A 14,965-nucleotide genomic window follows, 5' to 3' on the forward strand; every position below is an offset into this window, starting at 1 on the left:
TAATTTGCAGTAAATAAAATATTAGCTTCCAAACTGAAGAGGCAGAGCTCAGCTTGTGTCCAAACACTTATGAACTCATGCAACACACAGCGGTCTTGATGCGCATAGTAAAGACGTGTAAAAAGCCTTGAAAAAAATTATTTTTCTTCTTCTATTTATTTATTTATTTTTTGCAGTAGCATGATCTATGACAAAACAAAGCCAAAAAAATATTTGAGATGCAATATATATAATTTCATATATTGTTCTGTAATCAAGCATTGTCCTATAAAACTTCACAAATTGCACATTATTTTCAAAAGGAATATATTAATATATTCCTATATTTCTCCATATATTTTGGATTATCCTATTAAAACACGCAGAGAGAACCCTTTCACAGTTTTCTGGAGGAAGCCACAATACTTGTATTTAAAAAGTTCAGTAATTCAGGATACTTTGAGCTCTAAGAAATCTCCCCAAGAGAAATATGCCCACAGCATCACAGATCATCCTCCATACCTGATTATGGATATGTGGTACTTTTACATGTTACTTTGGAGTATATTCAAACCTAATGGTTGTTATGAAGGTTTAGAACTTTTTATCAGGAGCTGAAAGGTGCTATTTACACATTTTGCATGATTATATTTCAGACATGCACTGTACCTGGTTTCAAATAAAATTTTAATGAAGCCTTATAGGTGTTTTGGCAAAACAGCCACTCAAACTTTAACACATAATCATCTCATAGGTCAGATGAAGATTAATGCATCATCTGGTCCCTCAGAGAACTGGAACAAAGATGGCCCATAGGTCATAGTTAACTGGGAATGAAGGCAGTCTGCTCTGCCAGAGGCTGAATACATTTACTGGGTTTCTGTCTGTCCGATTCATAATGAGCCTGAGCCAAATCCATGAGGTGGATATGAAAACATTTCAAGTATAAATCTACTGGGGTCAAACTAAGTAAAAAGTCGTCGAAAGAAGCCGTTCCTGGAGGGAAAAAAAGAAAGTGCAAGGAGCTTAAGAAACTATGCTTCATGCATTCATAGAAGTAGGTAAACAGCAATGGCAGTGGGAGAAAAATCGGCCAATACAAGTCAATTCCTTTATCAGTACCTGATTATGCGGAGTAGAGTACATGTGAGAGGCAAAACGAAAGGAGAGACACATTAATGCACAAACTGCTGTTTCAGACGTCAATGTGCCGGTCAAAGCTATTAACATTACTGACAAAGGAGACAAAGCTCTTCCAGATACCAGGCCTGCAACATATAAAAGTCTACATCTTAATTCGTAGCACTATTTATGCAACATGGACAGTTTTCTTTTCTTTATGCTGCAGAACATTTCAAAGTCGTGAAAACGTGGGTTGGTTTTTAAATTGTTTTTCTGAAGTCTCCATTAGGCAGGCCATAAGCACAGCTAGAGTCACACATTGGAACTAAGAGGTCTAAATCTGCAGTGAGCTGATAGAGCAGATGACTGGGCTCGCTTACTCCCTCATAACTTTTCTGCTACTTCAGCTGTAAGAGCTGAAAGACTGAACTGAACTGAAAAAGCCAAAACACATCATGATGATTCAATAATATGTTATGTTGGAATTATATATAAAAAAAAAAAGAAAGAAAATTATTCCCATAGTGGCCAACTTTCACACAATGACAATGTGACTTTTTCCACTCCAAATCATCTGTGACCAAATATAAGATTAAACTACTTTATTTGAGCTAGGAGGCCCAAAAAACATAAATAAAATAAAGTTCAAATATGCACTTTTTTGAAACTCCACAGCCTTTTAGTATTGTTTTGCTTTACTGGTCCTCAGGGCTGTTTTTGGCAGCAGGCAACAGACAAACTAATTTAGCAACCAGCTGTTAAGTGCAATCAACCATTTACCAGCTAAAGACCTGGAAAAAGCTTAGAGAACAATAATAAATCAATGTAATGCCTTTTTGTTCAGCTGTCCTCAAGGAAGAAGCCACTATTATTTATATAAAAAAAACATTATTGAATGGATTTTACTGAAAGAAAATGGCACACCCTATGGGAGCCTTTTTCTTTCTCTCCCAAATTTGGTCATTTGGGTGTTTATGATAAAAAGTAAACAGAAAATAACATACAAATATACACGTAAACATAAAATAAATTTAAAAAACAATTTAATTATTTCTGATAAGAGTAGTAAACTTAATTGGTGATGTGATACAAATTAGGACACCTCAACATATGTTCCTACTTTAATGGGTTAAATTTGCACTTGCTGCTGTATGATCACTAGATTACATAATTAGAACATTGTTGCTCAACACTTTGAAAGAGGATTTACTTGTTTAACACGCTGAAATTATTACTACTTAAAGTTTTACTTTTTACTGTGCTAGGAGGACCTCTTACACACGTTGCCACAGGTTGCTGAAACCATGTTCTCTGGATAGATGAGTCCAAAACCTTACTCAGAAATCACTTCTAACATTCGGCAAAGTTTGCTCAATCTAATCCCCCTATTCAAAATATCACAGATAATGAAGTTCCTCCTACTATCAGCTGCAGACCATGTCCCTTTGGATCGCTGTGTGATGGGTGTTTGCTGCTGTTTCAGGAGATCAAATTGACAGATGAGAATAGAAAGACTTGGGAACAAAAACTCACTCACCTGGGGTGTCATTCCATGACAAAGATACATGATGGGAATGTTATCAGAGTCTGGCCCCTGGTCCAAACATAGCTCATCTCTCAGACTGTTCTTTAACTGGAAAAAGAAAGAAAAGCAAAATAAAGAAAAAAGGAAAGGGGGAAAATAATTACAGTAATAATGTTTGAACACGTTTAAAAAGGAGAATGTATTGTGGAGCACAACATCTGCTAACAAATTGCTCAACACTTCAAATTTTAATTTTGTTAGAAATATTTAGGGAATAAAATGTAAATCACATTGCATATTGTTTCATATGCTTCTTATTCCTTATTAACTACAATTTTATGGTGTGCAGTAACTTAAGTTGGTGTATTTCATGGGAAAGTGAAAAATCCTGTGTTGGTATTTACATTTTGTAAAAAGAGTACATTTCAAAATTGTAAAAAAAACAAAACAGTCCTGGTTTTTATTTTGAATGGTAAAGAATCTTCACGTCTTATTTCTGTTTTTGTTTATGTTTAATGAATTATTTCTTGAGGCTAGAAATAATTTGTTTGACCAATGGTTCCAGATAGAAATACACACCCTGCACACTATTTGCAAAAACTAGGTGCAAAAATGTGAATTTATTGTGGCTTTTTCTTAGTTTATACTAGGTCAATAAAATACAAACAGGATCAAGTAAATACATTTTACATCACCGTGGAAAACCAAAAATGAAGTCCTTGCTCCCAAATTGACACCTTCAAGCTTGACTGAAATTTGTAGCTGTGCAAGCTAAATTCCTTATGGAGAAACATTTTGTGAAAAGATGGTACAAAGACTGAGCTATTTGGCCAAAGTGACAAAAAATATGTACAACGGAGTCAATGTAAGGCTTTTCAAGCCATATATGGCTTCCTCTAGGAAATGGCACGCTGCTCCAGCTGCCTCAGGTTTGCCTCCTCCAGATGTTACATTTCAATATGATTTAGATCAGGGCTCTGATCTAACATCTTCTTCCTAATCTCCTGAAACAACTCCTTCTTTTCCTTCCTGTCGTCCATGTTTAGTGCCGTACACACCATGTCACCAAACAGAAAACTGACTCCTTGTCACCCTTTAAATTGACAGACTGCCTGATTAAAAGCTTGAACACACCTGTTATGCTAATTAGTAGACACAGATTAGCTTAACATGGCCCCATAGTCAAATTATTTTCAGTCTTTTATCAAGGTACCATAAGTTTTGCAAAGTCCTGTTTCATTAACTCTTTTTTTTGAAACAGTTCAAAAGCAAGGTCTGATTTTCATTGGTTAATTTTCAGCTATTCTATTGAAATTATTTTTTATTGCCCTTGTCAGTTTGAAGTTATTTCAGTGACTATTGTGGGGGTTTTGGTCTTTATCAGAGGGGTACAAACATTTTTGTCCACATGTGTAATGGAAAATTCTTTATTTGTCCTTCGGTAGAGAAATGTTTGTACCTCAGCAGCAAATAAGAGTTAAAAAAAAAGAAAAAAAATCAAAGCACACCGGTACACATACATTCTGGAAAAAGTGATGTTAAACTTCATGTACTCTTCCAGTAAATACTGGATTGAGTAAAAATATTAAAAACTTAAGTCGTTGTTTACTTAAAAGTTATACCTTTAATAAATAACCTGCTGTTCGGTGCAGGAACATGATCTATGTGTTTATATCTAAAGAGAATGAGGTTGTGCGTACATTTATATACGAGTTGCCTCACTGGGAACATTATTAATTTCTAAATGATGCCTGGCACAGAGAAACAATCAGTCATGATCTAATTTGCTATATAAAGCACAGCAACAGGGGAGCTTCCCAGAGCACTAATACTTCATTCATGTTCACTGGTTACAGTTGCTCTATAAGATTGAGCTGCCTCAAGTTCTTTATGTCGAAATTCATAACTAATAATTTTCAATGACTTTTTGACAATTTTCTTATAGATGGAAGGATGGATGGACAAGCAGACGGATACATGATAGACAAAAAGGGTATATTAGGAAACCCCAACACCAGTCCTTGAGATCTTTTGTCCTCCAAGTTTTAGATGCGACCCTACGCTAACAAATCTAAATCATGTGATTGAATAACCTCTTTAGCATGCCATCAAATTTGGCAAAGACCTTCATTTGATTCAGGTGTGTTGTAGCAGGGATACATCTAAAACCTGCGGGACAGTAGATGTTAAGGACCAGAGTTGGAGACCCCTGGGAGAGATGAATGAATGGATGGATGAATAAATACATAATAGGCAGACTGACCTATCTCAGGCACGCCTGACGAACTCAAAGATAAGAGAAATCCTCTCAAACACTCAACATTTGGGTAAAAATGTTCCTTTAAACTTTATACTTTAAGATGTTACTTTTTTTTAATTACGCAAAAAAAATACTGCCTCCTGTGGCATCTCTGCCTCTCTTTTGTTTTGTCCTTTGATGTTTTGACAAAAATAATTAATCCGTTATGGCTGAATGGTGCAGTACAAGGCTATAAGTGGGTGGCTAAAATGGGAATAAATGGAATTGGTGCAGGATAATTACTGCCTGCTTGCAGAAAGTCACACAGACACTTTCAACTAACCTTCACCTTTTTTTGACAGTTCTATAGAAATTTTTCAAAAAGAAAATCATCATTTGGATTTGCAGCCCGTTCATTTAGCTTGGCTGTACTCCACAGAAAAGATAGCAAACTAATTGATCAAATTACATAAATTGTTGCTCAGAGCAAACCTTCAGGCGTAATTTTCTTTTTTGTTTTTTCCTTTTTCAGAAAAAGAATGAAGGCATATTAAACGACTCTCCCTTATTTCAGAAATGGTGTCATGTTTACAGATGTATGCCATTGCCTTAAACAAGTGTACAGATGATCTAAATGATAGAAGCAGTTTGCTAAAAAGCTGCGTAATTAAAGAAAAGGTGGGAAATGAACTGAAGAGACTTTTACATTCAGATCAATTATACATCTGGGGAAAAAATACATATAAAAAGGAAGCAGGATGTGATTCTGCAGGTCTTTATGTTCCCTGCCTCGTCCTTACTAGTACGTGTTTTTGCCAACAGCTTGTGTCAAACTCTGATGAGATATTTGTTATTAGAGTGGATAGAGCTGGGAAAAGCCTGTGATGGAACAAAAAGATGGCCTAAGGTGCAGCATGAAAGGCAGATTTCTTTTATGCTTTAAAAAAGAAGAAAACATCTGAACAATATTGTACTGGCCCAACCTTGGCTATGATGAGAACATTTGCTGAGGCACAGATACTGCTATGCATAATCTCAGACTGCCATTCTCATTCATGTACACCCACCACATAGATTCAGAAAGGCTTTGAAAACCTTTTTCAGACGCTTTTGTCCACATCGACTTGATCAATGATGTAAATCTTCTTTTCCACAACATCTCAAATGTGCTCTTCTATGGTGAAAAAGGGATGGATATGGTAGGATATAACACACAGGCAGGCTGTGACTTTTAGAAATGCTCAGTGTCCCCACTGCGTTGTCGGAGAAATGGTTGTAAGTTTGGTTTGGTTTGGTTATAGGAGATGACTGGATCCAGTGAACGGTGCCTTCTGGGTGTCCTCTGCCAGCTGGTATTTTCACAGATCACTTCATTGACTCAAATTCAATTCAAATTCTTAGTAGCTGCTCTTTCTAAATGTTTCTTCCAAGTTTTGACCTTAGATAACTGGCTGCATTAGTGACTTCTTTTTCTCTGTGTCTGAGCCAAATCCAGCTCACACGCCAGCAAATTCCTTAGCTGTACTTTCCTTCTTGAACTTCCCCTACAAACACCAGAAATCATTGGCTTTGGTGACTTTCTAGTGGTAATGATAAGTTATGACAAACTTACTATCACTTTGAGAGTGTAACTTTAGCAAAACTAAACATTCAGGAGTAACACATGAACCAATTGTGTAAAAAAGCGAGGCTTTCAGCTGCTTCTATTCACTGTTTCTACATTTTAGTGAGAACATGCAACTGAGCAACTGGTCTGAAACAGATGGGAAAGTTCATCTACCTTAATGTTGGTGCTAGAATTTAGCTTTCTTAATTTGGAATTGGTCCCAAGTTGTCATTCACTAAAGTAGTCAATTACAATCAGATACAAACAGATTATATGTAATCAGGGGCGCCTTACAGGGGGAAAAAATTATGACAATTCTAAGGGCCCCTGACCAACAAGGGGCCCTCCACAGTTTATTCATTTATGTTTTGTTCATAGAGAAAAAAGGGCCCTGTCAATTACAAAATTAATCATATTGTCTTTTCAAAGATTGTTTTTAGCTGTAAAAATGTAATTTTCCCACTCCCAGACCAAAAAACACACATCTATATTTGCCCTGAACCCCCCTGGATCTGCATGAAATGGTTCGTTCCTGCTTGGAGCTTGACGGTGACGATGTTCAGCAGCAGTCAGTAGAAAACAAGAACAACTGTGGCTGTTACTGTGCTGCTAAGGAAAATGATAAAATCAGATTTTTAAAAAAATAGAGAAAGGGAAAAAGAGAAAAAGGCAAGAGTGTCAATTTATAGCCCAGTTGTTCTCAGAGGTGGATAGACTGTGTGAGATTATCAACCATTTAGCATAGCTACCTTAGCTACAGACTACTGTTTGCCTCCTTTTCACTAGCATTTAATGAATTAAGAAAAAGAATTACCAAGATATTCATATATTTAACTTGTCCCTCGTACCTTTTACCACTTAACAACAGGTGAGTCAGTCAGCAGCAGCTCTAACCCACGTCCCTCCTGACCCGTCCTCTCCTGAGTGAAATTAAAGCTGCAGTATGTCACTTTTATAAAAATATACTTTTTTCACATATTTGTTAAAACTATCATTATGTTGTGACAGTATGATATAAAAGATAATCTGTGAAGAATCTATTTCCTCTGCTTTCTCAGAGTGCTAGAAACAACCAATCAGTGGCAAGAGAGTTTTAGTGCTGTCAATCACAATCTCATGTGGCTGCTCATCCCTATGCTGCAGCTAGCATAGCCTGTTGTAAATGCTTAGTCTAGTTAGCATAGCTAACAGTGACGGCAGATAAACGATTTTCCTGTAATGATATGTTGCTTCTCCACTATTAGCACTTTTAACAGTGAGTGAATGAAGTTGATTGACAGCACTAAGACCCTCCTCCTGGTTCTGATTGGTTGTTTTGGCCGGAATGTTGCTGTGTTCCAGCCTCTTTTGAGCTTGCCATCTTTCCTTTTATGTTTTTTAACACATTTTACAAAGTTATACACGCAGCCCCAAACAGAACTGATGAAAAGTTGTAAAAACGATGATTCCCTCCAAAGGATTTGCTGTGAATCTTTTATTTACATCCTGAGAATGGTAAATAGTCTGTTGGATCCGTCTTATCGCTGTCATACAAGTGACCTTTTAAAAGAGATGATTTGAATACAAATGCCTGTTTAATCCCTCACAATCTTTGGCATGACCTTTCGTCTTCCTCATAAAGCACAGCATCATATGCACATTCAGATTCTGAGATGAATCAAACGTCTACTAAATCAGATCCCCTAACTGCCAAATTCGGAGTTTTAGATGAGTGGGTAGTTCGAATGACATTTCTTCATTTACTGCAAATGTCTGTCCTAGGTAGAGCTCTTTTTCTTCTTCTCTAGACAAGTTATCATTCAAGCTCCAAGATCACGACTTCATTTCTGCTTCAGATTTCTTACGGCATCCCACCGTCTCTCTGTGCTCCTCTGCAATCATATCACATATGGTCCTGCAGGGGTTTCAGCGTAGTGCTCGAGCTTATGAGGGCTGATCTGAGCTTTCTATCTCATAATGTCTCATGTTGGTGTCACATATCAAAAAGCAATTCACAATAATCTGATATGTTATTGATCCCCTGAGGGATTTCTGCTCCTGCTCCATTTCATGCACATGTCAGAGGTCAAGTCCACACATAAGTTGGCAAATCAACTTCTTGCTCAAAGGCACTAAGGTTAAGTGAGCCTCAAAGGAAACACTTATCTTAAAATTCAACTTCTAAAGTTCCAACCAAACACTGTCAGAACCTACTGATAATTTGCTTCCTCGTAGCCACATTATAAAACTGAAAAAACAGACTAATCTTATTTGGAAAATTTCAGAAGGTTGTATGTGGTCACAAAATCTGCAAAAAGTATAAAACCAATATTTTTCTCTTTCAAATATTAAGTTCACTTGCCAATGTTTTATTCAGATATGATTTTTTTCTTGGTGGAAGAATGGTTTGGGAATTTAAAGATGACTTAAGGTTATGACTCCCAGATGAGTAAACAAAATAGCAAACATTATTGTCTGAAAGCATGTTTGAACATGACTGATACAAGGCCGGAAAAAAAATGCAGATGGCAAGCTTTTCAGCCAATATCCAAATGAACCACAATTTCACTAAAATACAAATAAACATTTGTATTTAGGCGACTCTTCCACGACTCATTTCATCAGCACCCCTAATATAAAAATTTGGAGTCACCCTCCTGTCTCTGACTGCTGATATGCAACACCAAGATCAGGAAGAGCCTGTGAACTTTACACAATTCAGATAAAACCAGGATTCTTGCACAGCAATAAAAATATCTTGTGAGCAGACAGGTTAGGAATTTTTTACATCTCGTCTCAGGATGAGCAGCCAGAGGGGCGGAAAAACTGTCACTTCTTAGTGATGCAAAAAACATCATACACACAACTGAAGAAATCAGCAGAGCAAAATCAATAGATGTGAAACCTATTGTTAAGCTTCTGATACCACTCTCTGGCAATCCAGATTGGGGAGGACAGCATTGATTACATGTCATTTCAGGTGTTCCACCTGTTGTGAATGTGAAGATTACAGTTTAATTACTATTGTTTGAATAGCATGTCTGGTCATAATTTATTTATAGGTCTATTTTCAGCCCCAGTTTTAGACTTGTCTAATCTGTTCCTGTGTAATTACAGGAGCAGGTAGAATTACAGGAACCAAACAGATGTAAACCAGTTATTAATGCAACTGCCTTTATTAACTTTCCATATGATATGTTGTGACTTATGGAGAACTGGTGTCCACAAGAAGCCATCCTTTGCTGCAGGCTTCTTGAGGATTTCTCTTTTACTATATTGCTGTGCTCAGTGTGTGTCTGATTTAATGGTCAGGGATAAGATTAATGGGCTATTGTGTCGCATCTTATTTTTATTTCATGAAGCAGAGCTCAGTCACTCATTCTGAAAAAAAGAAAAGGTTTCAAGAAACTCTTAATTTAAAAAGGTAAAGTTCAAATTGAAAATATATTTTATTTTCATATATTTTGTGGATGCAAATCACTGTTAAAACAATTATTTACTAATGTGGCAACTTCAAGATTGGATGTTTCTCAGGTTTTCAGAATGAAAATTTTTTTCTGGCAATAAGAGATTAATTAAATATTTGACTATTTTTACATCTTTATTGAGGGTCCAGATAAGAGTGCAGGTTGTTGTGAATTAAAGCTTTTCTCAACCTGGCTATTTGACACCTAAAACACACAAATAAAAAGCATAGTCTTTTCTGGATTCCCGCTAAACTCTTTTCCTAGAAAGTTGCGATTACCCTCAATCCTAAAGCTCAAGGTTTCAACTTGACACCGTCGAGTACCATTACTATAAAAAAGTTTTTATTAACAGTATGGGCATTACAAAAACTGATAAAAATACTGTAAGTGCTGAGTGGTGTGGAACATGGTCAAAGACTCCAGAAATAAAACTTGAGAATCCTGCGGACTGCAGAGAGAATTATAGGCGTAATCGGCAGTGTGCCAACCCATTTATAAAAGGCTTGAACGTAACAGAGACTCATTAATTTGGACATGTTTAATTGTACGAGTCCAATAGATTTAATTAAACTGTTTAATTAAATGTCTTTAATTGAAAAAAGGGGAAAATTACAGTCTCTGAAAAGACAAAATCTGATTTGAAAGTATTAGGGTCTAAATGTATAACAAGAATAAAAATGGCCACTTTTTCATTATAAATGTGAATAGCACCAAATACTTCATTTCCTGTTTAGAGGAGCTGAATATAAACCTCTGGGATTTGAGGCGGAGGGAAATTATGGTGCACTGCTGTGATTTTGTGCTGCCTTGATATTTAATCCAAAAGTCTTTGAAACCGTTTTGTGGGGAGTCTTTGTAACCTCAAATGTTATTCACATACAGACTATAATTCACTGAAATCAGGGTTGTTACAGGAAACTTACCACTCCATAAGCAACAGTGTCGCTGTACGAGCGCAGCTCTGGGTAGATGTTGGAGAGGAACCAGCTGAATGGTCGACATCTGAGTCGGGACCGCAGGGCCTTCCTCTCAGAAATGTCCCCGATGTCTATCCCTGAGTTCTAGGGGAAGGAGTAAACACAAGCACATTAGTTTTCCAGTTTTAGCTTTTCACTAATACTCCACAACCTCAAGCAATGCAATAAAATACAATGCGCTTCAACCCCTAGATTTGAAATGCTGCAGTAATCACGTAGCTGAATTCAGGGCCTCTGGCTCCTTCCAGCTCTGCAGCAGTTCTACGAGGCCAATTTGAGAGCCTTAAATAATAAAGGAGCCCAAAGAGGACAATAAATGTTTGGAGGGGAAAGTCCTGGTGGGATGGCATTCGTTTAAGAGACCCATTTTTGTCAGAAAAGAAGGAATGATGCCTGAAAGCTATTAAACAGCAGATGGTTAAGGGACCTTAACTAACAAATAAAGTATTCTGATAACTTTCTGATTTAATTTTTTAGAATGGATTTAAGTGGGAAAAAATGGACAGCATACACCATGAATTAGAAAACAAAACTGAAGTCCAATTTTGACAGAAAATGCTTTTCATATTACTCTTGAGTAAAACATTAAAGCTCTTTGATTGGTAGCTGCTTGCTGAAACAAATAACAAATCAACCATTCCCCACTTATTGCATTTATGTGTCTAGCCGCATTTATGAATCTAGCCATGTTAGAAATTACTTTCTGATGTTCAAAGCATCAGGATGCAGAAGGTGATTTACGTGACTTTGAATGTGGCACCGTTGTTGGACTGAATATTTCAGAAACTGTTGGTCTGCTGAGATTTGCACACAGAGCAATCTCAGATTTGCAGACAATTGTCCAAAACAGAGAAAATATCCAGTAAGCAGCAGCTGTTAGGACAGAAATGCCTCGTCATACGATGGAACAGAAAAGGTTGGAGACTTGTTATAGATGACATGAAGTTAATAGCAGCAGCTGGGAAGAGGGGGGGAAATAGACTTTGCACCATTGAGAGGCAGGCGCAATTATGCAGCAATTGAGGGGAACTGCAACCTATTTGGGGACCAAAATCTCAGTTTCACACATCGTGTTAAGTCAGTTAGAATTAAGGCAGCTGTGATGTCAAATTAAGGTCCAGCTCATTGACCTGAGAATGTAAATTCATTGTTAGAAGAGTTAGAAAATGGATGTTTGATGTGATTTCATTGTGTTGTATAGAGTTTAGAGGTGGAAACTCTTAGCTACTGCACTGTTTGTTTTAAGAAGCTTTGAGGTAATCAAAAAATTGCAAATGTTATTAAAATAAAGTAAGCCTGAACTTGGTTTGGAAGATTTTATAATCTAATGGAATTCATGAAGTTTTGCAAACTTTTTCCCCAAATGTTTTGTCAATAAATCCCACTTTTCAAACTTTTATTCATCAATCAGGTAAGAAAAAGCTACTTTACTCAGGAAGGGGCCAGTGCTTGGCTCGCATATGAGAGAACTAAGCAAAACAAATGAATAAAAAAAATCTGGTTTAAGTGTGGTTGCAAGAAGATTCCTCAATGCAAAAAATAAGCACATACACAATTACTCCAACCCTCAGTCTTTCACCCACAAATAACAGGAGAATGATACTCCAAGCAGCTGCTCACCTGCAGTGGAACGTTCCAGGCCATGTAGACGTGACTCCTGTACTGGTCCATCCACACTTCAGCCACTCTCAGAGCGTTGCGGCGCACGTGGGCTGTCAAGTTCTCTGTATAGGGTTTGTGAGCACGCTCGATGTGGGCGATCCTGGAGCAGGGCAGGACCTCCACGCTGCCCCCACATTGCCACACCTGTTGGGATAATCAGAGACTGTTTGGCAGTTCAAAATGAAAAGCAGCAGGTGTTTTCTGCACCTGCCAAGTCAGAGCGAGTTGAAAGAAGCAGATTAACTACTCGAATGCGTTGACTCAACCTGTTAACAGAAGAGTAACAGAACCGTAAGACCATGCTGAGAATGCTCATCTAGGTGCTTTGCTATTTTTACACCTTTCTACACCTTGTTGACAGTGGAAAGCTGTCAAATATGTGCGCAAACCCAAACTAACATTACGACAGCTTCATGCAGGATTCATTAAAAATAAGAACGAATGTACAGACCACCAGAGGTTCTATGATGTTAGATTTTTTTTTTACTTAAAAAAGATATAAAAAGGTAAATATAAGTCCCTGTTTGTACAACACAAATGAACTTGGGAGGAATTTATCTAAGCTGAATTCTCACTCAGATCAAAGCCATCTATGCAAACACTGGTGTCTTGTGTCTGTGCCTCATGTTCACACATTTCTAATAATATTTAGGGTCAGTCAGTAATTATCATTGACATAAATCTTGTTATTGATTTGCTTAAAAAATAAAAATGCTGAAAGTCAGTTTTAGCTGACTTCAAGCATATGCTTAAGGACAATACATAACCTACAGGAACAGAGAAATTTCTACTTTTACTGAAGGTGGAAAGAATAAGAACAAAGTTGTTTCTGGCCAGGATATCCTATACTTTATAAAAGGAAAGTGCAGATTTCTTGGGAGTCCTCATGGGTTCCTCCGATTGCAGCATCTGTTTATAATAGCCGTTGCAGCAGAAGATGTCGTGTCAAGGACAAGCTGTGAAAACTCCCAAACCAGGACTACAGGAACAGAATGATGTCCTTTAGTTCTCCCAGTCCTGGGAGAGAGAACACATTTATCTGTTGTACAGTATGGACCGGCCTTTAGAAACGTTTTCATGCCACATCAGTAGATTTCTTCATTTACACATCTATTTACTAGTGGTACAAAAAGAAACCAGTGTTACATTTCAAAATAAAACTGAAGATGATAACAGGACAGACTAAAGGTCATATGTCAAACCAAAGGTAAATGGCTCTCTTGCAAAAAAATTAAAAAAGAACTAAAGAACTAAATGAAAACAACTTCTCCCAAATAAATAAAATTATAAAAAAAATAATTATCTTATTATCTGGTCTACTAGTTGTGAGCCAAGTAAAGTTTAGTATCTACTTGGATTGTAAAGCATATTAAAATTTTCCTGTTAGACTAATATGCATCATCTGAGGTGTTTGAACAATTAGGATTTTATGATTGAAAGTGAACACAAGCACAAATTTAGTCCTAATTGGCTGCTTCTCACAGACTTGGCCAGGTCTGAGTGTATATATATATATATATATACGTATATATATAATACAATATTTTGACAATTTGTTATTTTAATTTTAATTATCTAATTGGGTAATAAACAGATGCGCATACATTGTAAATATGCCAAAAATATGTGCTACTTTATGTCTTTAGCCTCCAGTTGGCCAGATACAAATACTAAATTAGGAAAACAAAACAATGTCAAACATCGTACCACAGCCACAGCCTTAATTAATTTCAATGCTGGGTTACTGGGTTTAGTTCTTCAAATGGCATGTCATAGTTTCTTGTGGGTACCATCATTTCCTAGCCTGGCTGAACTTTCTCATCTAATGACATATCCGCTGTTGTTTGAGTTTTGGAGGTTGACAGCAACTTGGCAACTTTTTCTTTTATTATTCACAAAGATAATAGATGATTTGTGACCCTTCCCTATAAAAAACATAGCAGCCTCAACATAATGTTCAAACACTGAGAATGCTTATAGTCAGAAACTGTCTGAGCCATTCAGAAAAAGGCTGGCGTCATCATCCTGTTTTCTTTCAGGGAACTAATGATAAGGAAGGAAAGGTCACCCTGATTAACAAATAAAGAAAGAAGGACCAGCTTTGTTGCTTTCCTGATTTTTACTCTAAATGTCTTTGTGCAAAGACTTGTAAAAGTAGTAATGAAATTTTTCACATTTTCTCAACTAAATGCCAGAAATGTCAATAGATTTTGTTCTTTTGTTGTGGTAGACCAACACAATATACAGCACAATTCTACAGTGGAAAGAAAATTATAGTTTTTTTCCCAAAACTTCTTACAAATAAAAAGGTAATCAAGTGTGGTGTGCACATCTATTCTGCCTATTACTATTACTGATGTAATAGTTTGAAGAAACAATTTTCACTGCAATTACAGAAGTAAGTCTCTT

The 14,965-nt window shown here is 36.7% G+C and overlaps 1 protein-coding gene across 2 annotated transcripts in view; it reads right to left on the reverse strand.

Annotated features, from left to right (window-relative positions):
* Positions 1 to 14,965, reverse strand: part of LOC102224391 (polypeptide N-acetylgalactosaminyltransferase 18-like) — a 134,668-nt gene that overhangs the window by 27,523 nt on the left and 92,180 nt on the right. For both annotated transcript variants that reach the window (XM_023342692.1, XM_014473763.2), the window contains exons 7-9: positions 12,515 to 12,700; positions 10,841 to 10,978; positions 2,639 to 2,734 (exon numbers count right to left, since the gene is read on the reverse strand). In XM_023342692.1, coding sequence (XP_023198460.1) covers positions 2,639 to 2,734; positions 10,841 to 10,978; positions 12,515 to 12,700 — 420 coding nt within the window. The remainder of the gene's footprint in view (positions 1 to 2,638; positions 2,735 to 10,840; positions 10,979 to 12,514; positions 12,701 to 14,965) is intronic.

This window comes from Xiphophorus maculatus, chromosome 2 (genome assembly GCF_002775205.1).
Source record: "Xiphophorus maculatus strain JP 163 A chromosome 2, X_maculatus-5.0-male, whole genome shotgun sequence".
In the NCBI taxonomy this organism is placed as follows: domain Eukaryota; kingdom Metazoa; phylum Chordata; class Actinopteri; order Cyprinodontiformes; family Poeciliidae; genus Xiphophorus; species Xiphophorus maculatus.